The 27,123-nt window shown below is 33.9% G+C and overlaps 2 protein-coding genes across 4 annotated transcripts; one reads left to right on the forward strand and one right to left on the reverse strand.

The window, feature by feature from the left end:
• Positions 1-839: 839 nt before the first annotated feature.
• Positions 840-13,772, forward strand: LOC107908477 (glutathione reductase, chloroplastic). Of its 3 annotated transcripts, XM_016835655.2 has the most exons (18): positions 840-1,113; positions 2,158-2,205; positions 3,756-3,918; positions 4,890-4,954; positions 5,042-5,111; positions 6,658-6,729; positions 6,829-7,032; positions 7,754-7,827; positions 7,911-7,994; positions 8,381-8,468; positions 8,564-8,645; positions 9,426-9,499; positions 10,041-10,148; positions 10,320-10,384; positions 10,709-10,822; positions 11,551-11,650; positions 12,423-12,476; positions 13,400-13,772. In XM_016835655.2, exons 3-18 carry the CDS (start codon positions 3,778-3,780, stop codon positions 13,493-13,495), a joined length of 1,491 nt encoding a protein of 496 aa, XP_016691144.2. In that variant the 5' UTR covers positions 840-1,113; positions 2,158-2,205; positions 3,756-3,777; the 3' UTR covers positions 13,496-13,772. The 3 variants fall into 3 exon arrangements, with proteins under 3 accessions (XP_016691144.2, XP_016691145.2, XP_016691146.2); XM_016835656.2 differs by lacking the exon at positions 2,158-2,205; XM_016835657.2 differs by lacking the exons at positions 840-1,113; positions 2,158-2,205 and adding an exon at positions 3,502-3,635.
• Positions 13,773-13,856: 84 nt separating this feature from the next.
• LOC107908478 (extensin) lies at positions 13,857-16,463 on the reverse strand. The gene is made up of 3 exons (XM_016835658.2): positions 16,285-16,463; positions 14,841-15,737; positions 13,857-14,424 (listed from the first exon to the last, which is right to left on the reverse strand). Exons 1-3 carry the CDS (start codon positions 16,349-16,351, stop codon positions 14,390-14,392), a joined length of 999 nt encoding a protein of 332 aa, XP_016691147.2. The 5' UTR covers positions 16,352-16,463; the 3' UTR covers positions 13,857-14,389.
• Positions 16,464-27,123: the final 10,660 nt, after the last annotated feature.

Genomic DNA, 27,123 nt, shown 5'->3' on the forward strand with positions numbered 1-27,123 from the left:
ACTACATCTATGATTTCGTCTGCAACTGCCTTCCTTATAATGTGATACTTTCTACCAATCTTTTTGTAAAGCATAAAGCAACAGTCATCCTCATTTCAAACATTTGTTGTTAATCTCAATCTCTCCCTTTTTAGCAAAGATATCAAAAGAGCTCGCTCACACTAAGAGATCTCCATTTATCGAATTAAAATTTTCAACCAAAACTTACTTATTTATTCCATTTTGCTTTATAACATAATTTATAAGAAAAAGAAATACCTTCTCTCTTTGTTTCTATTTAGCATTATTAGTTTAACTATTATTTTACATATGTTTTAGAAATATTTTTATACCAATGAATCATATTATTATACTCGTTGGTGTAGGAGTATTTCAAATTTTAATCTTTTCATTGATTAATCTTTCTTTTCGTGTTTTCAGAGAACTTTGTTTTTGGGCGAAAGTCTCTCATAACTAAGCCCGCAATTTGAGAAAAGTTTAAGTAAAAAAAGTTTAACTACTAGATTGAGAAAAATTGTATAATTAAGGTGTAATTTGTAAATTAAGTCAACATTGTATAAAATAAAATTTTAAAAAATATTTTTATAATTTCATAATTAAGTTAATAGCAACTTAAAAAAGTGAAAATAATAATCCAAACAAATAGCAAAAGTATTTAACAGGCCCGCCCGAAATATGGGAGGGTTCGGGTAAAAATATAGGCCTGAAATATGGACTTAAGTAAAAAACGAGGCCCATTTAGAAAACGGACCGAGCCTCGGGCAAAAATTTTTTGGCCCGGGCCCGGCCCGACCTTGCCGAAAATAATATATATATATATATATTTTAAAACATTTCTTCCCCATTTCCCCCATTTCCCCGTTTCCCCTCTTCCAGAAATTCCTAGTGCCTGACTGCCCTCCTCCATTTTTTTCTCAACCTTCAACTCCGGCACCGATCCACTTCCAGTCCGGCACCGATCCACCTTCGGTCCTCCACGGCTCCACCCATTTCCCCCATTTCCTGTTTCCCTTCTTCCACAAATCCCTAACCCCTTGCCCGACTGCCCTCCTCCCTTTTTTCTCAACCTCCACCTCCGGTCCTCCACGGCTCCACTCATTTCCAGAATTAGAGGTTAGTTTTCTTTATTTCAAAATTCAAAGTTATATTAACAGTGTTAACCCTAGTTTATTCGGTTAAATTCTCATTAGACATTTAGTTAGTTTTCTTTATTTTTTCTTTCTTTGATCTTTACTATAAATATAAGTCTTAGACAATGATGTGAATACAAATGGGTTTACAGATTTGTTTCAAGGTTTATAGGTTATGGTCCTTTGATTTTTTGAAAGACTACAAAATCCATTTGTATTTTTGCACTGAAAGTAGCCTGTAGGCGTGAAAGTACGCAGTATTATCAACTAATGAACAACTAATGCCTTTTTTGCTGGTACTGTTATTAGATTGAAAACAATGCCTTACATAGCGACATATACTATTTTGCAACATAGCATATAGCCACATATTTTATTGGGTTATTGGGTTATATGAAGTTAATTATTTTTATCATATTTCATCCAAAACTATTAAACTGTAGTAATATGATTTGTTTTTGTTTTGCTTAAAGTTTAAACCAAAGGTTTGGAGGCATAATTAATATTTTTCATTCCTGTACTTTATAAACTTCCTCCTACAAAAGCACCTATTCCTATAGACCCTATTTCTTTTTGCATAAGAAAAGCAAAGGCTCCGTTTCCTTTTTATGAGAAATTGAAACAAAAATTGTAAATTATTATGAATTTATCTCTTTATATTTAAAAATACAAATTGTTCAAACTATTTTTAAAAAAATATGTAATGATGTTTGTATTGAAAGGAATAAAAATTGAGTTCAAAATTCAAAGTTCAAAGGCTTTGGAGATTAAGAGGATAATGTGTACACAGTTATATTCCTCCACTGATATTGAAATTTTCATTGTTGCTTATCCAATCATATTGGTAGAACTCATGTTGGTAGAACTCTAAAATAAAAAAAAAAAGAAGAAAAAGAATAAATGAATTAAAGGCACTGGACAGGGAGGTAGATAATAATGGTTTCCCATTCATTCAATAAGCCACGAAATGTCTGGTGTGGACTGTGGAGTCCCGTAATAATAATGTTTTTACTTTGTTTTATTGTAGAGACAAGCTATTGACTATTGAGGCAAAAAAAACAGCAGGCCCAAGCAGGTTGCTATCACACCCTTTCCTTCGAAACAATCAACCTTAGCGACTTTTCCTAAATGATGTGTGTTTTTTTAGTATTACTTAAAGACATGTGACAAGTTTGATCTTGTATCACAAGGCTAGCATAGTTAAATAACTAGTTTATTATATTGTGCAATATATGAGTTCGGTATTATACTATTTATCTTTTTATTCTTAGCGTCGATGGCATTATTAGGATAATTAAAAAATTCAAGTAAAGTTCTTGACATCATGATATGTGCAAGTACTAGGATTTGGACTAGTTCACCTTATGACCTTTTTTGATCACCTTTTGAATTTGAAATTGAGTCTTGGAGCTGGCGACCATGCTTGATTTCTGCAAATCTTGTTTGCAATATTGTTTTCATCCCTTTTATGGCTTTTATTAAATCAATTTGAGTTAATGCAATTTTGGATGAATTTGCTTGCTTCTTCTTCTGCTCAAAAGCTCTAATTTGTCTTGAAGTACTTCCAGGTTAATTTCTTTCTTTCTTTTGCTACTTCCTCTATGCGATTTGCTTTTATTTTCTATAAAGTTGTTAAAAAAACAATAGTAAATGGTGGACAACAGGTTCATTATTTATTAAGAATCAAAACTTAGAATGTAATACTAGATCAATTCTAACATAATTTTTATAGATAACATAATTAGTTTTAAGAAAAAAAAACTGGGTCAGGCCGGGGCGGGCCCGGGTTTCGTATTTTTCTCGGGCCGGGCCTAGACAAAACTCAGGCTCATATTTCGGGCTGGGCCAAGCCCGGGCCTAGGAAGCGGGATGAAAATTTTTTTGGGGCTCGGCCCAAACCCGACCCATGAACACCTCTATTCATAACCCGACCATCTTTATATCACTTCAGCTAAAAAAAAGCCATCTCTTTTTTCCTTTTTTTTTTACATATTTCTCCTTTCTCTTTCTTGAAAAAAAAAATTCTCCTCTCTTTTTCTCTCAAGTTTTTTAAAAAATTTAATTATGCCTCCATCCTTATACTCTTTCAACTTTTAAAATTTAATCTTCTTCATATTATTTTTTAAGAATTTAATTACTCTATTTATCTTAATTTTATTAAATTTGAATGTTTTGTATTTTAATATTTAAAGATCTGATTTAAAAATAAAATTTTAGTTGATAACACATATTTATATTTAGAAGAAGTATATCAAAAGTGTTCTCAATTAAATTTTAATTTTTAAATCAATGAGTAGATGGATTAAAATTTTAAAACTATAAGCAGAAGGATTAAATTTCGAAAATATGAAGAATATAGGGACTGATTGCATAATTAGACTTTAAATATATTTATGAAAAAAAGAAAAGAACTATGATTTAATTTTCTTTTTAAATTATTCTTCACTTCTAAAACCCTAAAGAATCAACTTTTCTTTTCCTCCAATCTCCATCACCACTCCTTAGGTAACCTTTCACTTCGAAAATCAATGTTTTCCTTTTTCATTTCAATGTTATTACATGGCGGCTTTCTGACCACTGGTTGGCACTTATATGACTTTGTTGTTGTTTTATTGGTGGATACAGTGTTTCCATTTCGAAGTGAATCATGGCGAGGAAGATGTTAGTTGATGAGGAAATGAACCAAACGAATCAAGAGGAGGCTTATTATGATTTCGACTTGTTTGTTATCGGTGCCGGGAGCGGTGGCGTTCGTGCTGCCAGATTCTCCGCTAACTATGGAGCTAAGGTTTCTCAAATTTCTAGCTTCTCTTACTTTAATCAAATCGAATTTGTTCAAAGTGATATCAATTTCTCAAAATCTGTTAGCTTGATAAATACTTATTTTAATGTATTAAATATGTTAATCGATTCTAAATGGGATGTTTTTGTGCGAATTGGGTGAACATATTCCTTAAATTAGCAACGGTGAAGAGTATAGCGTTTGAAGGAGGTTGTGTTTTGGGTTAGTGTGATAAATTGAATTGATATGAAGCGTATGCTGAAGTTTGAAGTAAAAAATATATAATAAAATGCGAAGAAAAAAAAGAAAGAAGGAAGTTATCATCATTACCTGTGTTTAATTGCTTCATTCTAAGCAATGGAAATGGAAAAAAAAATGTTAGGGTGTTTTTCTTCTATGTTATTGTATTTTGCTGGTGCTGTAGTAGTTGTTCAGCTTAATGGAAATCTTTTAATGGGATGGGTTAATTAGACCTAAAATTTTTTCTTTGTGTTTGCCAAAATATGGTACTGATATTTAAAAAAAAAAATGATTGCTATCTTCTTTACATTAAGATCTTTACTATTAAATTTGATCGCAAAACCATTTGTGCATTTTCATTTTTGCTGTGGTGAAGTGTTGGTCATTGGCTTCTTGCGCTTTTTCACATTGTTTTCTTGAATTTAGTTTGACTTTTTTATTTGTGTTCGCCAAAATATGGTACTGATATTTAAAAAAAAAAATGATTGCTGTCTTCTGTTACATTAAGATCTTTACTATTAAATTTGATTGCAAAACCATTTGTGCATTTTCATTTTTGCTGTGGTGAAGTGTTGGTCATTGGCTTCTTGCGCTTTTTCACGTTGTTTTCTTGAATATAGTTTGACTTTTTTATTGCTATTGTGTTTATTTTTCTTTTCGAATATATATACTTTTTGGCTTAAGAATTCAAATGTTATCTGTCTATATGTTTATTAATTAAATCAAATTTCATGTAGGTTGGGATTTGTGAGCTCCCATTTCATCCAATCAGTTCAGAAGTCATTGGAGGAGTTGGTGGGACGTAAGTTGATTATTTTGATAATGTAGATAGTTTTGCTTCATCTTTGCTATGCTTGCTTATCATTTTTGTCTCACATTTTGTTCATAGGTGTGTTATTCGTGGTTGTGTTCCCAAAAAGATTTTGGTCTATGGAGCGGCATTTGGAAGTGAACTTGAGGTGAGACTGTGATTTCAATTAGAATCATATTAGATGGAAAATCTCTAACTTAATTTATAGAAAATTTCTTATGTGCTTTGTTACAATCTTGACAAGATGTTGGCTTATAAATTTGTACAAGATTCAAGAATAGGAGGATATTTCTATAGTATCAGTCTATTCAATAATGTGTTTACTACCTTCTTATGCTATGGTTGGACTGTTGGGGCACATATAGCTATTTGCCCATTGCCATTCCAAAGTCATTAGAATTCTCATATACCTTCAGATTTGGCTTTATTTTGAGGGAAATAGGTAGCAAAGTAGGTTTGTTTCAGGCTATAAATAACCTCTCCATTAGGAATGATATCCATGCCCGCTTGAGAATTCTATTCTGGTTTAGCCTTCTATCCTTTGTTACCCAGGCTTGGCAGTTTGGGGTGCCGTACCTGTGTTGACATGATCCAACATGAGATACAGATCAGATCCAGCGAAAATTGGTGGATATGGCGGTGGGTGAGAACTGAGAAGAGAAGAAAATGCAAAAAAGGAAGAAGAAAAACCCAAGAAGGAAAGGAAAAAGAAACAAGAAGGGTACAGGGCGGTGGCACTCATCAGAAAGCTTTGGGGAGAGAAAGAACAAAATAAACCCTTGAAGAAGAGGCTATAATCAATTAAAAAAAAGATGAAGTTTTGATAAAAAAAGAAAATGGAAGTTTTGGAGAGAGAAAGAGAGCACGGCGGCAGCTTAGGAAAAGAAATTGAGAAGGGTCGGCTTAGGGTTAGAAAATGAAAAGGATATTTATCTTTTTTACTTTATTTTCATAAATTTTAAAGGAAAAAGAAAATCCAATGAAACCCTTTTCATGTGCTTTGCTATTCAGCCTCCATATACACACTTTTCAAAGATTTGTGATAATTCAAATTTGGTCCTTGGGAAAAGTTGGATTATAGAAAATACATACTAGAATGTCATTTATCAAATTTGGTCCAATTTTTGAAGGTGTCTGAGTACTTGTGTTTAAAATTTGGATTGTGTTCCTGCGTCTAAAATTTTGAGACTTGACGAGTACTTCACTTGGATCTTTACCCATGTCCGAAGTCCAGGTAATGACAATCTATTTCATATGGACTGTTTGTATTCATCATGCAAACCATATATAATTCAGGCTATAACCTCTCCCATAGGAATGATGTCCACGCGTGCTTAAGAATTCTATTCTGGTTTAGCCTTCTATTTGGAATGTTTGATAGTTCTCCATCCTGTTATTGCTCTAAGTTTTCTTTTTCTTTTTTTCTTTAAATCAATAAAGATGTGGTTGACAGAGATGACTATGCATTTGATATGGACTGTTGTTTATATTCATTATCCAAAAATTGTTATTATTATTTTTCGAATTTTCTAGTTCAGTTATTCCACCCTCCCCCTTTTTTTTTCTTCTCTTCTTTTCTGTTAGATTCTATTTTAAGCATGTATTCTGTTGTCTTTGGCATGAAGCAATCTGACATGTTTAGTTAACCAACTGCTAATGCTTGATAACTGAATTGTTTTTTGTTTTTTTTGTAGGATGCTCGGAATTATGGATGGGATTTGAATGAGAAACTTGATTTTAATTGGAAGAAGCTTCTACATAAAAAGGTTTATTATAGTATCCTTCAGTACCCTTTTATTTTTATTTAGTTATATATTTTAAATTTTCAGAAATTTTATTTTATTTTTTACCTCTTGAACTTGTAGACTGATGAAATAATCCGATTAAATGGAATTTACAAGCGGTTATTATCAAATGCTGGTGTTAAATTGTTTGAAGGGGAGGGAAAGATTGTAGGTCCAAATGAAGTTGAGGTGACACAACTGGATGGCACCAAATTGTCCTATTCAGCAAAGCATATACTAATTGCAACTGGCAGCAGGGCACACCGTCCTCCTATTCCTGGGCAGGTTTATACATTGATTCCCTTCTCGAATGATCAAAAAGTTTATGCATGTGCTGAATTTGGTATTTTATAAATACTATGTAGCTTTATGATGACATTAGCTTCTCATTTGTTGTACCAAATACTTATAACTGCCATACCATTGATTCAGGAATGAAATTTTATTTTAATTGCTTTTAAGCTATACCTTTTACTTGACTCAAATTACCTTGATGTTAATTTGGTTGCTACATATGGTATAGAGGCAATATTCAAACTTATGGAGTGAATTATGTAGCTTTAGAGGTAGCATGATTTAGAATAGTAGTGTGAATGTGACCTAATTATGATCTTTTGCTTCTTCTATCAAAATCACCAATTTTGTTTATATGTAAAATGGATGGCATGTGGTTGCAGGTATGCAGGTTTGGTTCATTACCTATTGACTTTTTCTTTTAAAGTGAGCTAATAAAGAGATTTCATATAATTATTCATGAACTTTAGCTTCTTGTTTTCACAAGCATTCTATTGTTACAGGGATATTGGATAAACTTTGGGCCAACCTTTTACTTTTTCTTGCTGGCTTCGTGTGCTTGATTGTTTTTTGTTTGTAACTAGTATTAGAATATGACCAAACTTAAAATATGGACAAAGTGCAAATGGTTACTAGATTTGATATGTTTCTAAAACATCACTGCTAGCGTTCCCATTTCTTGTTTCTTAATTCTCCCTGATTTATGTTTTAGGAGTTGGGCATAACTTCTGATGAAGCATTGAGTTTGGAGGACTTGCCTAAGCATGCTGTTGTATTTGGAGGAGGGTATGATAGATGTCCTATTTGCATGTTCATTCTTTTCATCTGCTCAGTTTGCTAACATCTGAAGATGATTTGTACTCATCCAGGTACATTGCTGTTGAGTTTGCATCAATATGGAGAGGGTTGGGCGCTAATGTCGACCTCTTTTTCAGAAAGGAGCTTCCTTTGAGGTTCTTATTCAGTCTGATTTTATCCATTACTGTCAGATTTTTGTGGTATTTCATAAGAACTTCCTGATCTTATCTAAGTTAATTTTATTTGATGTTTTTTACAAGTCCTATGGTGATTATAATTGTTTTAGATCTGTCCTCTTAAACTGTTTAGAAATTTCTGCTTCATACTTTATGTGTACCTCTGATGTTTTCACTGGCATTTCATTTGGAAGTTAAAAGTGTTCCAATCTGTTGTGGGCATTTGGTAGTTCTTTAAAATGATTTAAATATATTCATAAGAAAATTACCAAGACTGTTATGAAACGGGAAGAGATGGGCTTTAGGTTTATAACTGAGGGTGGGGACCAAGATTAGAAGTGGTAAGATATATGTCTATCCTGCAGAGGGTTTGATGATGAAATGAGGGCAGTGGTTGCTAGAAATCTGGAAGGAAGGGGAATTAATTTGCATCCACAGACGAATTTGACTGAGGTACTCAGTTTTTAAATTTTATTCAGTTTTTCTTTTATATTCCATCAATATTTGTTAGTTTATACTAATCTATTTTCTTATAACTGTGAATTCAGTTGATTAAAACAGATAATGGCATAAAAGTTACTACAGACCACGGTGAAGAGTTGATAGCAGATGTTGTACTCTTTGCCACAGGTGGTTGCAATCCCTTTCTAGACCCTGATAAAATTTTTTCTTACTTCCATATCCTTGTTTAGTTTATTCCATTTTATTTTTCTCTCAATCTCTTGTAGAATTCTATATTGATGTCTGAAAGACCTGCCTTTTTTATTTCTTGGATGAATGGCAATGACCATTACACCGTTTAGTTCCACAGGTGCCCATTTGTGATAACATTCTGCTTCTCACCCTTTTTGGGTTACTATCAGTTCTAAATGTTCAGAGACTGAATGTCTTCCTGCTTGCTTCATTTATTCAATTTGTCATAAAATTGTCATTAGCTCTTTCTCTCTCGCTCGCTCGTGTATATCCGTGATAAATGTTTATTTTATGGTCATTCAACATTGCCTTTATCTTGATGATTAAACTTGCATGCAATGTTAAATATTCAAAATATAGTAGTTCTCATATTTGTCTTAATCATTACTCTTTGAAAAATTTGAAAAGTAAATGCATTGAAATTGGTACTTTGAACCTTACTTATTTTGTATTTCTTTTAGATTTGTTAGTGAAATTTTGAATTACTCGCTACTAATTGGTGCAGTTCTATATAAGTACTTATTCATGCTTTTGAAGGTCCTGGTAATATTATTCAATGTCTTTTAAGATCTGAATCTTCTGCATTTGAACTTTCATATGTTTCACAAACTTGGTATACTGAGGGCCTGCTATTATCATTGAGAATATACTTCTTTTGGGAGATATTTTGACTTTGTTGTCAGTTGGAGTGTTGATTTTCTCTCCTGTTTATTACAGGCAGGTTACCAAACTCGAAGAGGTTGAATCTGGAAGCTGTAGGTGTGGAACTTGATAACACAGGAGCTGTGAAGGTTTTTTGTTAAGCCGTCTCTTATACATGTTTCTTATCAAATATTAGTAAATTATTTTCTTGAAATAAGTTGGCATCTGAATAATGTCAACTTGCATGCGTATGATTTTAATGCCACAAATCTGATGCTGTGTTTCTTTATTTCCTGTTTCTTTTGGATAATTTATTTTGACTTGTACCATGGAAGTATGGAATTTTACTCCCCGATAGGCTGATAGTGTTTAAGAAGGCATGCCTATAGAAAGAACTATGCATAGCTTCAGAGCTTATAATATGTAAAGCTAAAATGGCCTTCTCTAAGTGACATTGTTTGTGCTGCATTTCGTTTTATTTGTGCACCTTGTTCATTTTGTCCACATCTTTGATCTATATATAAAGATAACTTATTTTCCAATTTTCGTTCTGAATGGTTTGTTGGATATTTAGTTTACATAATTATGTTAATTACATTGTGTATGTTCTCCTATATTGCATGAAAATAACAGTGGCATGACCTAGTTGAATTTTTATTACACTAATGTCAATCTATCTTCATCTTGCAGGTGGATGAGTACTCACGTACTAGCATTCCTAGTATATGGGCTGTTGGTGACGTTACAAATCGGATGAACCTAACTCCTGTAGCCTTAATGGAAGGAACCTGCTTTGCGGCAAGTGTTCTGTCTGAAGCTCTTATATTTTACCTGTATCAAGCATGCTATTTTGCCCCCACTTAAGCAATCACATATGATTACTTGAGCAATCACATATGTTAAACTTTTTTTTAATGCAATGACATGTTTCTTCCCTTCTCTTTTTGTTTTCTGGGGAAATGCTTGCAGAAAACTGTTTTTGGTAAGGAACCTAGCAAACCAGACTACAGCCATGTACCTTGTGCTGTTTTTAGGTAATGAGATCTCTCTTTACATCATGCCTCTGGTGGTGGTTTTGTTGGTGTATGGATAGTTTAATTTAATCTACAGTATATCAATAAAAAATCATGTTTAAGTTTCTTACTTCTGAGGACCGTATGATTTAGAGTTGTTCTAGTTATTGGGTTTTTTATCCTTACTCGGAGCGCTGTTCAAATTTTCTGTTGAGTACCAGTACCACATTTACTGTTGGACCTATGCATTTATTATCTTTTCATATGGCTAGTGTCCATTTATCTTTTTACATTCCATTTTTCCTTTTAGTAAATTAATTGCTGTGCCCATTTGTTATTTTGCAGCATCCCTCCACTTTCTGTTGTTGGTCTCAGTGAAGAGCAGGCAATTGAGCAAGCAAATGGTGATGTTCTGGTTTTCACATCAACCTTCAATCCGATGAAGAACACTGTATCTGGGTATGATGATGACTTTGAGATGTTATTGCACAGAAATAAATAAATAAAAAGAGAAAATGTTAACCAGTACATAGTGGCATTGATTTCATTGTACTTGTAAAAAGAAAAGTGTAATTATTATATTGCTTCTTCTTGAATTCAGTAAGAGTAGCTCATTAAAAGTAATATTTTCCCTAAAATAGTAATTAAAAAATCCTTAACCAATAGCTAAAGGTGCCCGTTAATAAGAACCTATATAAAAATATGCAACCATCTTTGTGTTAGCCCCTCCTGCCTTTTCCTTTTTTCTGACAGTTTCATCTATCAATTAATTTGTATAACATATGGCTTCATTTGCATCTTTTACTAGATTGTGTTCTCAGGAATTGGTTTTACACTTGGAGACCTCATTTTTTAAGCAAGTTTGTTTTGTTGTTTTTTGGTTGCCCCCCCCCCTCTTTAATTTCTAGGATCAAAGTTTCATACTGACAGAAGTTTAAGGTAGTAAATTGAGAAGCTTGTACAATGTGGCTTTGGGATGCAATCTTATATTCTTTGTATAGTCATATTTGGGTTTCAAATCTTCTATTTTTCCTAATATAATGCATCTAATGTTTTTTGACACTAAGGAGGCTAGTGTTTCCTTTTGAAAAATATTAACAATATTTTCAATATTGTTCAATTCTTGTATGTACTATTAGTACTTTTTGTTCTTTGCAATCCATAAATTTCTCCTCTTCTGCTTCTAGACGGCAAGAAAAGACTGTTATGAAGTTAGTCGTTGATGCGGAGACTGATAAAGTACTCGGTGCATCTATGTGTGGTCCAGATGCACCTGAAATTATGCAGGTACTTTGTTTGTTGGTTCTTTTGAAGTACATACGTGTCTCCATTTGTCCGTATAAATTCTAATGCCTTGGTAATTTAAATAAAGATTATGGTAAGCAATATGAATTTAGTTGGTAATGTGGTCTGATTTTGCAAGTGAATAGGGTAAATTCTACATAGCCCTAAGAAAATTTAATTGGATTGAGATAGTACATTGTTTTACGATCAACATTTTCTTACATTGCCTTTTTTCCTTGATCGAAAATTCAAGTACTAGAGAATATTGAAAACTCTGATGCCAAAAGAGGATGATTTCTATGTCATCATGGACTTCCTAGAGAACTTGCGCCTTCTAGTAGAATGTAGATGCACCATCTTATGCTGCAATTATTGCTTGATCATATTAATGAGTATGATTCTTTTTTTATTTAAAAAATTTTCTTCCATTTGGAGGGTCATATCCTCGTATATCTATATTTGTGTTGGATGTGGATATTCAAAAAACAAAAAAAAGAAAGAAAAAAAGAAAAAAAAGGAGAGTCAATGAAATTGCTATTATTTTTCAAAATATTATGCAAATGGCAATGATTAGTTGTGCCCAATTTTGTGTGTGGTTTTGCCTTGCATAGGTTGCATAAGGTAGGTGAACTACACAGCAAAGTTATATGCCTGATGGCCTTGCTCATTGTTTTCTCTTGCAATAGGCTGCATTCAAGAATGAGGTGAACCACATTGCATATTATAGGCCAAATAATCATAGCTCTAATGTTTTCTTTTTGGTTTTTCATTTTAGGGCATTGCTGTTGCACTGAAGTGTGGAGCGACTAAAGCACAATTTGACAGCACAGTAAGTTGAACTCGTCTTCAAAACTAGTTTTCTGGTTTGACTTATGCACTCTAATACTATACTTTAGATTGATTTAACATCAAGCTGCATTTGCTATCTCAAACCAATTAGGTGAAGCTGTTTCTTTAGGCAGAGTAATTTTTTAGCTAGAGGCAATGAATAGCAAATAGTTAACCCGTAGATTGTCAATTATGTGTTTGCATGAGCAAAGATTTGACGTACTTCTCGTTATGATAATTATTTTGTCTGAAAATGCAAAGGTAGATGTTATAATCATTGGCTACACACTGTAGCTTTTCCAATATAATTAGTTTGCTTATTTATGGAGGACAAGATTTTGGAACATCGTTTTTTTTATTTCTTCAAGGATTTATCTGACCCTGGCCATCCGAGCTTATCCCGTTTGTGAAATTTCTTATACAATAAACCCATATAAAATAATACAATTGGGGCTAAGGAAAAAAGATATTAAGTAATTTTAATTTTCAATAAAATGATTAGATTATTCATTACTTTATAAAGAATTTTATGCTTAATTCTTATATTTGTATATTAATATTTTCTTTTAATAAAAAATACGTGGATAACTTATAAATGAGAAACACTAAACAGAGACAACAATTCATATTTACATTGAATTTTTGAAGTTAATGTGTCAAGTGTGTCGTGTTCATCGCCAAATTAAAGATGACGTTCAATTTGTTTATGTAAAAAGAAAGCGCTTATTTTGAGAAAGAGTTTAAATGAAAAGGTAAAAAATTGTTAAGTGAAAATTTGCTTGTATTTGTTAGGCTCTAAAGAAATGTTTAAAAAAAATTATTATGCACTAATAAAATTATTTTAATGCATTGATCCTAGTCAAGAGTGAGTTTATTAATGGGAATTTTCATTTATTGAGCAAGTTTTTGAACTCTTTTCCTCAGGTCGGCATACATCCTTCCGCTGCCGAGGAGTTTGTGACCATGCGATCTGTTTCACGGCGTATTACCTGTAGCGGGAAACCAAAGACAAATCTGTAGACAACATATCAAGGAAACTTGCAGTCCTGGTGATATAGAAGCAACATTTCTTATGATCATAGATATTTCAGAGAAAAGGTAATAGTTAATTGGTAAGGGTTATATTTGGTTTGATCTTTATTCACAATAAAAGGCTCATCTATCTTATTTTATGTTGTATTTGTTAAAAATAGTGGCCACCACCAATGTATTTTTACCTTTGTACCTTATCAGCGTACTGAAAAATTTGGATTAGCATCATTGAGTTCTGTAGTAATGAAAAGTTATTATTGGACTATGTTAACGGTTTAGTTACATTGTCTGTTCAATATTTTAGAATTTGTTTGTGTTTGAATGATCATATGTTTTTGTAGTTTTGTACTGAATATGCGTCGGATAGGCATTTCAAGGAAAAGAAATGAAGATTACGTATATTTTAACTCGAGTGGCTTTTTGCTGCTATACTAGGGGCCAAAATCCAAATGCCAGGATTACAATACAAACAATATATAATGGTTTGTATTTGATATACTGTGATTTAGATAATGTCAAGTTATTGAATTTTTTATTTTTAATGAAATAACATCGTTTGATTCATTTAACAGCATGGTTTTAATGAAGTAAATGAAAACATTTTCATGCTCTCCCATTTTATTGATCTCATGCAAATTTCAGGAGTTAGCAATACAATTTACAGTTCTCATGAAGGGAGAAGTGAGATCCAGTTTACACAGTACAATTTTCAGTTATAAGCCTTAGGAAGGAAAATAGAAAGAACCCTAAATCAACGGCCTCATAGAATCTTAACTATGTAACTTTTATAATTACAAAATTTATGTTGGGGAGTTTTAGTCATGGTAAATTTACATTGTTTATTGGAGAAAAGAAAGGAGATCATTCTTCTATCTTCACCAATCAATATTGGTACTCGAAATGGCAACCGTCGTAACCTGTTTTCACACGAAAGTTTAACACAAATTAATAGCCCATTTTATAACAATAGAAACTTTTCACCGGGTCTTGGCTTGACAAAATTCTGTAAGAGCATAAGATTTGAGTTTTTAGTAGTGTCAGATTGAATTGTAAATTTTTGGAGCCAAAACTTTTCAGTTTTGGGGACCAAAAGAATAAATTTTGCCAAACCAAGGTTGGCTAAGACCCTGCCTTCTCCTGAAAATCTTACTCAAAGGATACTCTGAATCGAGTCAGATAGTTTTTATGGGAAAATCTAATTGAAAGTTTCACTTAGATAAACTGTAATTATATCTTATGACTAGGCCAAGTCCGGAGCTTAATAAACCCTATTTAAAGGCGGCCTAAACCAAACCGGTCAGTTTCCATAGATAGATCTAATGGAGAAACTCACTTGGATCAACTGTGACAAGCATGGCTGTGCCACCAAACTCACACGTGCCACCAGCAATCTTGGTTTTCTGCCAATAGCTATTAAAAGCGTAGGAAGCATGTGCAAAGATGGTGTCAGGCTGAAAACATGGACCACTAGGTTGAATTGAATCACAATCCGCCCCGGATGCACATGCATAGTTCATTGCCTCTTGCATGATTGGGCCAGGCACTGATGGCTTAGCCACACACCATAATTGTGTGGTTGGAGCCCTATTGGGATGTGGTAGAACCGTTGGGGGTGGGTACACAATTGGCGGTAGAAACTCTGGTGGGCTTGGATTAAACCCAAATGGTGATGGAACATTATATGGCGGGCTCACAACAACGGTTGGTGGGCTCAGCTCGTAATAGGGTGGGCTCAATACCGGCCCCGATGGGCTTGGTATGTAACCTGTTGGTGTTGGTATTGCTTGTGGAGGGCTTGGAAAAATACTAGGTGGGTTCGGGACTATTCCAGGTGGGCCTGGAAAATTACTAGGTGGGTTCGGGACTATTCCGGGTGGGCCTGGAAATATAATCGGCGGGTTCGGAACTATTCCGGGTGGGCTTGGTGGTGGGCCAAGAGGAGGAAAGTTGTAAAAGGGAGAGGGTGGGGAAGGTGAGGTTCCAATTGGAGGTTCAGGGGTATTTGGAGGGTTAACACAGTAAGGATGTGAATTTTCAGGGGGCAAAGAATCAAATGGTGGCAAAGAAAATGGTGAGCTTACTCCGTAAGGTTGAGTATTTGATGTATCAGTGGGTTGTTCAATCACTAAACTCATAAGTTTACTCATTAGCTCTAAGTTCTTTGTGTGCTTTATGATTGAATTTCTTTGATGTTTTGGATCTTTGATATGTTCCATTGATTTTCTTGCATCTGCCCAATAAACAACTGTTAGATTTACATTTAATCATCCCAAAACATTTTTGCCCTTCCCCAATAATATATATCACCCTGAATAAATGAAAAGATTGCAAATGTTAGGGTTTAAAACAACTAAGCTTATAATACCAAAACTAGAACATAAACATGGCATGACTACTTAATGACTCACACTTATACAACAAAATAGAAATATTCGTTTACTGAGGAAGACATAAATTACATGATGCGAGTTTGTATATTCATTAGAGGCGAAGCAAACTAAATATACTCCATGCAACATTTGGACTGTCAAAAACTAAAACAATGGAATCCTTTACCACACTTCTAGTTCTAGGGGCAGGGCCTTGTCATAAGGGTAAAATATTAATATTATAAATCTTTTTAAAAATAATAACATTGTAGGTTAATCCAACGATATAATTACATTTAATTCTAAAAAAATTATAATTTTATTTTGACCCCTCTTTGGATTTGCCCTACTGACATGGTAAAAATGAGGAACTTAAATAAAACAATAATGTAGCAGAAATCAGCTTACCGCAATGCATGGAAAGAGTGGCCGCCATTGTTGAAAAGAGAAGGAACATGCAAAGCCTGTTTTCCATGATTCAATTTCAGCAATGCCAAATCACTCAAAGACTATTCAAAGAGCAGAAGACTGATAATTGAGACATATATAAAGGCAACCAAAGGAGACAACTGTGTATGTTGGCCATCAAAGATTTGATTCTTGAGTATCTACTTTTATTGTAACTCGGATGTAAATGACATATTTGTTTCGATTTGAAAAAAATTAACATTTAAATTTAATTTGTTTAATATTTTAAAATTTGACTCCAATGACTAGCGAGCACATTATTGAAAAATTTTAATTTTGAATTTAAGCTTGAAGCATAAATAATCGAATTTAGACCTGAGCATGAGAATTAAATCTTATTTTTTACTAATCGAGTGAATTCGAGTAGTTTGGTTTTTATCTTGAATCAAGTTTGAGTTTTTAAAGTTAAAACTTGAGGGATCTCGAATTTAGAATTAAACTCGAGCTTGGCTCGAGTTGATTATGTAAATGAGTACTCACTTTTGCTTAGAAATGTAAATATGAAGAATAATGTAAAGGGATTAAAAGGTGTAAAGGAAGTTGTTCACTTTGATTTAACTTAAACATTTCATGTTGTTGATGCAAAATTGGCATATATGCTTGCTTTCATATTGGGAAAAATCAAAGTGAAGGTTTTTGGTTGCGCTTTTGTCTTGCTTGCTTTCTACTCAAAGTTCTCACTTTCTCACAATTTTTATGATTTGAATCATCCTGAGAATTGGATTATGATGAGTTTGAAATATGAAAAATGAATAAATGATAATTTAATTGTATATATATATTTATATTTGAATGTAAATCCGAAAAAAATATAAAAAAGAATAAGTGCTTTTAAAAATTAAGAGTCCAAATGATATAACTAGAGAGTGATATTAATCAAAGATGAAGCTGAGATTTTGCCATTGGGAGGATTAAGCTTTGTGCAAAGCCTTTTTTTTTTGGGTATGTTGAACATATCCTGTTGGACCCTCTCTATAAAAGTCTTAACTAATTGGAATATTAGAATGAAAAAGGCAGTTTTACAACTGTTTTTTTTCCTCTTAGAAAGTTTTACGACTGGTGAGATCGTAAAAATGTGCCCTTTTGCTGCATATTTTAGCATCGATGTAACGTGTCATACTGAAGCATCAACATGATTATTTGCCCTTCTATATGGGCCATCACTTTGGGGTAAGTAGGGACCAAGCTAGTAACTTTACGCAAAGGGGCTTAAGATAAAATTTTTAAATTTTGGTTTAATTAATGTATCATTTATATATATTTTTCAGTTTATAAAGATTAAAAGTTCGTGATTGTTCCTCTCAATGATGTCATATTCAAAGTTCAAACTTGAATTTTTTGCTTGAGAGTAATGTATTTTATTATTTCACTCAATATTTTTTGATAAAATTACTTAAAAAAAACTTTAAATTAAAAAATTAATTATAAAAAAGGGTAAAAAATAAAAATTTTCTGATAGGCTAAAGGATTAAATATTAATTTATTGATATTTGAGAGGTGATAAAAATGAAATATATTCTTTTCATTAAGGGAAACTAAAACTCTTATTTCAACTTTTAAGATAAAATATCGAATATGACGAAATTATAATTAATCACTTTGAACATAAAACAATGTAAAATTTCAATGCCTCAAACTTGTTATGATTTGTGTTTGGACATAAAGATTAGAGAAGATATGCTTTTCTAATGTCATCATCTTCCATGAAAAGATAAAATGATAATCTCAGTGCTTCTACGAAAGAAGCAAATAAAAAATTTCAAAAAATATATTCTCTAATCTTGAAAGCCAAAAGAAAATTCAGCATAAACGTGAGGAGCATGGAGATGATATGGTGAGGTAGATAAAATTATCATTATAATAATAAGAAAGAACGACGGCATGAATTAATGCAAGGGTGCCTAAGTTGGAAGAATAAAAGTTTATAAAGCATTTGAGAAAGCAATAAAGTATGTGGAACAATGAGTTAGCTCCAGAATCAAACCACACAAAGAAGTAATAAATAAAGGATGGTGGATTAAGAAAGAATGTACTAAATCAGGGAAGAAGACTTTGCTTCTAGAATATTTGCCTCCCTATTCTTTAGGTCATCTTCACTTCTTTATACTAGATAGTGCTACCCATCAAAATAAATTCCTTGCCCTTGCATCATATAATCCTTGAGGATCATTGACTTGGTTTTCTTTCGTCGCCTCTTTGGTATATTCTTGGTGTCCTTCAGTGCCTTCTCGTGATGTACTATCTTCATTCATCACATTACTTGTCCTCAAGGTTCCAAGTGTTGGGTTATATCCACTTAAGCCTTGTATGATTTTTAGTGTAATAATATGAGGAAAATTTTTTTTATCTATTATATATGTATTGTAATAGTTAGATATTAAATAAAGAATAATTAGTACATTTTTAAACTTGAAATTAGAAATATAAGTAATAACTCTTATAAAAAATAAGACATTTTCAAAATAAGCGAAAAATTTTCCTACTCTTTGCTAAAAACAAGTCATAGGAGTAGCTAAATATTACCAATTGAATTACTTTATTGTTAACCCATATACTTTATTGTTATAAATCACTGTAATATTTTGAATTGATTGATTAAAATTTTCACATGTTTATTCATTATACTTTGTACGGATATTCTCATTGGTTTTGCATGAAATACAAATGGTTTAAGTAAATATTTACTCACTGATTATCTGAGGTTTAACTAACATTGAGTTGCATGATAAAGATTGTTCTGTAATATAGAAGAAAACTTATGTTAGAAGGTAGTCTAAAAAGTCCACGAGCTCATGATGAGAAAATGACTCATGTTAGGACTATTATGTTGTCTATATAAGTCTAATTAGGGAGATAACTTACCTTAGCTATCGGAGTAGGATTGACTCCTAAGATAGAGAGAAATGTGATTGTACAGGTTGACAATACATCGGACTGGATTCTAGATAAATCAATCTTAAATCCGTTTATAAATTAATTTTCTTGTGATGTGCATCATGTAATTTACCTTAATCTTGAGTAAGTCAATGACTATGTATACTTTGATGTATTGATAACAAGTGTATCTCAAAGTATTAAGCAAAAGGTTGGTATGTTGGTGATGCATGCTCTAGTGTCACAGGTCGTGGATCAAAACCTGTGACCATTGCGCCTTGAATGTCCCATGGAGGTCAACTGATTAAATGGGGCTCATTTGACCCACTTGAACTGACTCGATTCGTGGAACCCATGGAGAATCCCATCTACGTGAAGCCTTGGTAGCCTAGTGAAACACTCCAGCAAAACTAGAGTTATCAGGGTAACTAATGTAAATTCTAAGGGATAAAGATGTATAGAGTCTAAATCCTTTAGGAGTCTCATATTGTAGATAGGCACTAATATCATCTATTGATGTAATTCGATCTGTACCGTTGGATCTGGGGGAGCTCAACTGTAAATAAAGGCCTTTCCCCTCATTTGTATCCATTCTGTTGATAGTTAAAGAATATATTTGAGAGTATTTACTCAAACACTGTGTACATTACTTTCTTGTGGCATTTTCAATTATCTTGTTGCTTTTTTTTTTTGAGTTTGCTTCCTTTTTGTTTTTGGTGTTTTAGATAATTTTTATGAGAATTCTCACTTTGCGAGAGTTAGGTTGACTTAGGAAAATTTGAACCAAGAAATCAACTAGGGCTGCATAGATTGCGAGACTAAAGTTATAGCTGCGTGATAGTTGGTTTCAGAGCCAGTGTTCAAAGGTGCCGATTGAGATGTCGAAAGGAGTAGACGAGTAGGTTGAGCTTATGGAGACCTGTGGGAGGGGCAAAAAAGCTAACAACTTGAGGGATATGCTTTTAGCTTTGGATGGCAAGGTTGTCAAACTTGAGGGTTCCATGGATGATGTGAAAGAGACCCTTAAGGAAGTTGATGGGGCATACCATAGAGCTGAAATTGAGGCAAGATCAACTCAAGGAACAAATGAAAGAGTGATGCAAGCATGGACATGGACCCAACTCTTAATGTCAAGCAAATAGCTTGTGATCCAATTGAGCTGCCAATAGGGCCAATTACTCGTGCACGAGCTAAGAAGTTCAAAGAAGCTGTCACAGGTATCACTGATCGAGTTTGGGCAGAAGCTGTCATAGGACTAATTGATCAAGCTTGGATATGCACTCTATGCATCCCATGCAACGTGCTTCAAACAAAGTTTTAATTTCAGCTTGTTTAATTCGGCTGCTGGAAATAATGATTTCAATCCATTTTAGTTATTTTAGTTTGTGTCCTTAATTATGTCTTAGTTTAAACATCATTAATATATGTATTTAATTATGTCTTAGTTTAAACATCATTAATATATGTCTTTAATTATGTCTTATTTTGAACATCATTAATATGTGTTTTAATTAAGTGTCTTACATTCTGACATCATTAATGTTTGTCTAAGTTTATACAAATTAAATTGTGTTTAAACCTTTTTTAATGTTGCCTTTAAACAGTGTTTTAATGTGTACTAGGTTGTTCACATTGGCTGCTGCTAGAAAACTTCTTCTCAAGCTAAATACATGCACTTGGAGTTGCTAAATTTAATGCACCAATTCATGTGCATAGACAGTGGGAGCAAAAGGAGCTTAATGTGACCATTTGGTTCATGTTCATGTATGAGCTATATGTATGAATGTCCAAGGGGAAAGAATTCAGCAGTTAATGCGGCACAATGAATGGTAACATGCATGCACATCATGGAGGATGAATCTGCAAGATGCATGTAACTAGTTCACGAATCTACATGCCATTAAAGCGCCTATTTATGAGAATGCATGTTCCATGCAAGTGCATGAGCGATCTAAGAAGATGAATGATAGAGGGTTGCACGCAGACCAAGATCGAGTTGCCAAGTCACGAGAAAACTCCTACGAGGCTCTAAACGAACAGATCTGAAACGAAACAGAAATTAAAAGATTAGAACTTTGAATTTCCAGATCTAGAATAAAAATTCCCAAATCAACAAAGAATCAAATTGAGAATAGGAATAATTGTTAATAAAGGTTCTTAGGGAATCAAGAACATGTAATTGAACCCCAAGGAATACTCCAATTTGCCGAATTTGAAAAGAAAGACACAAACAGCAAGTTAAATTTCCCCAAAATTCCAGCAATCAAAACAACCCAAATCTGAAAAGAAGAAATCGGCAAGAACAAGGAATTTAGGGATTTTGAACGAATTTTGCTGCCAAGAACAAAAGGGGCAATCCGATCTTTAATAAAGAAGAGGGCGAATTAGATTTGGAATGCTTTGGAATGCCTTAAATGCAACAAGAACAGTAAACAAAGTGATTAAATAAAATTGACACAAGCAGAATTTAAAAGAAAAAATTGACAGCAAGAAATTAAAAGATAAGTCCTAAGAAGCCTTGAAATCCCGAAAGATTTCACAACTCCCTTCAAACGGCTCTAATCTCCCCTCCAAAGAATATCAATGGCAAGAAGAAGGCTGAAGATGGCTCCCACAATCAAAAGATTGTTAAAACAACTTCTAAAGAAAACTCAAGAGAGAATTCTTGGAGAAAAACTCCAGGAGAATTCTGCACTTAAACAAATCTGAAATTTTTAATATATTTGAGAAGTGAATAACAAGGTGGCCGGCCAAGCCTTTATATAGGTCTCTCAAGTGTTTTCCTAATCTAATTAGAAAACTAAAAATAAAAAACTCCTAATTATTTTAATATTTAAATGGAAATTCGGCCAAGGGCTTTTAATTGGGCCTCTTGGACTGAATATCTTAATAAAAATTTAAACTAAGCATTTAAAAAATAAAACTTTACAAATTGGGTCACTTTGACAATTTGGCCTGATTTTCAAGTAAGTATGGTTTGTCTTCTTGTTTGGGCTTGGAATCATCTTATTGGGCCTTGCCTTCAAGAACTTGGGCTTGTATTCCATCTTCTACCGAAATTGGTTCGTTGATGCTCGTAACTGAGATCCAATGCGCTTTGGCTACAAGATTTGGTTTCTTGGACCAAGATTTCCAAGATTTAAAATCTTGATTTTCTTGATTCTTGAAATCGCTCCAAACAGCAAGATTGGGTCAAGATTCAGTTTCTTGATTTTCTTGAAAAGAAGAAAGTAAATCTTGATTTTCTCTTTCTTTCATGTACGCATCTAAGGCCTTGCTAACAAACTCCTGAATGGTCCCATTTAGTTTGAAATGCATTTGTCAGGCCTTTGATCTCGTTATTGGGCCTTGTGGTAATTTGAGCCCATCACGTTCTTGGGCTTGGGTAGGGCCTTTGTGACTCGTATCATGCCCCTTTCCTCAAAAAGATTCGTCCTCGAATCTAAAAATTCAAATGGGGACAAGTCAGCCACATTAAAAGTAGAACTTACATTGTACTCACCAGGTAGATCAATTTTATAGGCATTGTCGTTGATCCGCTCGAGTACTTAGAAAGGCCCATTGCCCCTTGGGTCCAACTTGGTCTTTCTTTTTGTAGGAAATCGTTCTTTCCTCAAATGGACCCAAACCCAATCTCTGGGTTCTAGGACAACCTGCCCCTTGTTTGCTTTGTTGGTGTTGGCATCATTTGTTTTAGCTATTCGTTGCCTAGCCTTCTCATGTAAGGATTTCACCAACTCAGCTTTCTGTTCGCCATCTAAATTAACAGTGTGTTCAAGAGGTAATGGATCAAGTACTATTAGTGGGTTAAAACCATAAATAAGTTCAAATGGAGAATAACCCGTTGTAGAATGAATAGATCTATTATATGCAAATTCAACAAATGGTAGGCATTCTTCCCAATTTCTACTGTTCTTTCCCACAACAGATCGTAATAAAGTCCCTAAGATCCGATTAACTACTTCAGTTTGGCCATCAGTTTAGGGGTGACATGTAGTAGAATAAAGTAATTTAGTACCAAGCTTACCCCACAATACCTTCCAAAAGTGGCTAAGGAATTTGACATCTCTGTTAGAAACAATTGTTTTAGGGATGCCGTGAAGTCTTACCACCTCTTTAAAGAATAAGTCTGCCACATGTGTAGCATCATCTGTTTTGTGACAAGGAATAAAATGTGCCATATTTGAAAACCTATCAACAACAACAAATATACAATCTCTTCCTTTCTTAGTTCGAGGCAAACCTAAAATAAAATCCATGGATAAATCTACCCAAGGTGAAGTAGGAATCGGTAAAGGAGTGTAAAGGCCATGAGGCATTACCTTAGATTTTGCTTGTTTGCATGTAATGCACTTGGAACATACCTTTTTGACATCCTTCTTCATATGTCGCCAATGGAAGTGTTCTTGCAGTATGTCTAGTGTTTTGGCCACTTCAAAATGTCCCATTAAACCCCCACTATGGGCTTCATGAATCAATAAGTCTCTCATGGAACACTTTGGTATGCATAACCTGTTTATACGAAAAAGAAAGCCATCTACAACATAAAACTTTTCAAAAGTAGTATGTCCACAATTCTTATAAATATGGCCGAAATCAGCATCATCATCATATAACTCCTTAATATGTTCAAACCCTAAGACTTTAGCATTCAATGTAGTTATTAAAGCATATCGTTTAGACAAAGCATCGGCAACTACATTATCTTTACTTGTTTTATATTTTATCACATAAGGGAATGTTTCAATGAATTCTACCCATCAGGCATGCCGTTTACTCAACTTACCTTGTCCCTTTAACCATTTAAGGGATTCATGATCTGTGTGTATGACAAACTCATTAGGCAGCAAATAATGTTGCCATACTTGAAGTGCACGAACTAATGCCAATAGTTCTTTGTCATAAGTTGAGTAGTTTAATTGTGCACCATTTAATTTCTCACTAAAATAAGAAATTGGTGGCTTATCTTGCATTAAAACGACGCCAATTCCAATTCCTGAAGCATCACACTCAAGTTCAAAAGTATTTGTAAAATCAGGTAATTTAAGAAGAGGAGCAGAACATAACTTAGCTTTTAGGGTCTGAAAAGCCTTTTCTTGGGTTTCACCCCATTTGAAACCCACTGATTTCTTTATAACTTCTGTTAATGGGGTAGCAAAAGTAGAGGAATCTTTCACAAATCATCTATAAAAACTAGCTAAACCATGGAAAGATCTCACCTCAGTTACCAATTTAGTAGTTGGCCACTCCTTGATTGCCTTGACTTTGTCCTCATCGACATGAATGCCTTGAGCACTAACTATGAAACCTAAGAATATTAGTTTATCACAACAGAATGTGCATTTATCAAGGTTGGCAAATAATTTTTCAGCTCGCAGAATATCCAAAACGGTTCTAACATGGAAAATATGATCATCTAATGTCTTGGAGTAAATTAAAATATCATCAAAATAAACCACTATAAATTTACCCAAGTGAATCCTTAAAACATGATTCATTAATCTCATAAATGTACTAGGTGCATTAGTAAGGCCGAAAGGCATAACTAACCATTCATACAATCCAAATTTTGTTTTAAAGGCTGTTTTCCATTCATCCCCTTCCCTCATTCGAATTTGATGATAACCGCTTTTTAAATCAATTTTTGTAAACATAATTGAACCATGTAATTCATCAAGCATATCATCAAGTCTAGGAATTGGATGTCGATACTTTACCGTTATTTTGTTGATTGGGCAGCAATCAACACACATTCGATACGTACCATCTTTCTTTGGTACCAATAAGACAGGAATAGCACAAGGACTTAGGCTCTCACGAATGTACCCTTTTTCTAGTAATTCCTCAACTTGCCTTTGCAATTCCTTTGTCTCCTCGGGATTACATGTATAGGCTGGTCGATTAGGTATTGAAGCTCCGGGCACTAAGTCAATTTGATGTTCTATCCCTCGTAAAGGTGGTAAACCTTTAGAGGCCTCACTAAAAACATCCTCATAATCCTGCAAAAGAGACTGAAACACACGAGGCAAATTTTCGTTAATGTTAGAAAAAGATAAATAATTTTGCCTAAACCTCACAAGGATACAAGGCTGTTTATTGAGTAGGGCTCTCCTCACATCTTTTGTTGTTGCCAACATATTTTTTTCTCTCATTTTACCACTTGTGGATTCACTCACCTTTGGGCTTTTTAAAATTTGACTTTTTCCACTACTAGCCTCTTTTCTCTCTGTCTTTTGTACTTGTCCTTTCTCCCTTACCCCCTCACAAAATTTCATCATCTTCAATTGATCTTTATATACATCAGTGGGATTTAAAGGAGCAAAAGTGAATTTTCTACCTTTAAACACAAGGGAGTATCGATTAAGCTTACCTTGGTGTGTAACATCGCGATCAAATTGCCAAGGTCGTCCAAGGAGCAAGTGTGCCGCATGCATTGGGACCACATCACACCATACTTCATCCTCATAATTTCCGAGCTTAAAAGTGACCAAGGAATGTTTCGTAACTTTAACTTCGGAGCATTCATTAAGCCACTGAAGGTGATATGGCTTAAGGTGTTTGGTACAAGGAAACTTTAAAGAATCCACCAAATAGCTACTCACTACATTCGAGCAACTCCCACTATCAATAATGAGTGAATATAAGTTACCTTTAATAAAACACCGAGAATGGAAAATATTGGTCCTTTGGTTATCATCATCTTTCATTTGAATGTTAAGGGTTCGGCGAACTACAAGGCATTGAAAATCAGCAAAGTCCCCTTCTTTTGGTGGTTCAACCAACTCTTCGCCATTATCACTGTCATCCACAAGTTCTGGCATATCTGGATCTGTTTTATCAGAGTCGGAAGTGTACTCACCATTATCTTTCAGAAGAAGTAATCTCGTGTTAGGGCATTCCCTACTATAATGACCACGCCCTTTGCACTTAAAGCATTCAATTTCACGAGTCCTCTTCACACTCGAATCACCTAAATTGGGCTGCTTAAAAGGTGTTTGCGTTTTAACAGGAGCCCCTTTTTTCCAATCTGATTGCTTACTTCCATTACTCAAAGAAGACTTATTAGTAACAAAAGGTGATTTTGAACTCTTAAAATCAGAATTGGAATTGTTACCTCGGTAATATTGTGAAGTAGAGAAGGAACCAAACCTTTGTTCCTTTAGTTGTTGCTCGATCTCAATGGCTTTATGAACTGCTTCTTCCAAATCAATGTAAGTTTGTAGCCTCAATGTATTAGCTATTGGCCTGTTCAAACCATCAATAAATCGAACTATAGTTGTTTCCTCATCGTCCTCCACATTAGCTCTCTGAACGAGCATCTCCATCTCCTTAAAATATTCATCCACCGTCCTACTACCTTGAACAAGTCGTCTCAGCTTTGTTTTAATCTCTCTATAGTAGTGAGGTGGAATAAACCTTTTACGCATAATCTGTTTCAACTCCTCCCATGTCGAAATCTCACCTTCATAATTCCGATGACGATTCACCCCAAATTGAGTCCACCAACTTAATGCATAAACTGAAAATTCTAGCATTGCTAACGCTACATTTTCATCATCCGGACATTTATAATATCGAAACATAAGTTCAATCTTAGATTCCCATTCACAATAAGCTTCTGGATCATTCTTACCACGAAATTGGGGAATCGTGAACTTCAGTTTTGCCAAAGAGGGTTGCCCACGATCATGAAAATTAGCATCAGTTCTAGGGACACGTCGAGGACCGCGCCTATGAGCAGGAGGCTGGTTATCCATATCTTCTTTAATTGGCTCTCGATATTGAGGCTCTTGATTTAATCTCACCTCATTGATGGTAGCAGTCAAAGTTCGAAGTGCAGTAGCCTGTTCGTCTAACTGTTGTTGGAATTTTTTAAATGTGTCATAGACATCATTATGGTCATTA

Source organism: Gossypium hirsutum, chromosome D02, assembly GCF_007990345.1.
Source record: "Gossypium hirsutum isolate 1008001.06 chromosome D02, Gossypium_hirsutum_v2.1, whole genome shotgun sequence".
NCBI lineage: Eukaryota > Viridiplantae > Streptophyta > Magnoliopsida > Malvales > Malvaceae > Gossypium > Gossypium hirsutum.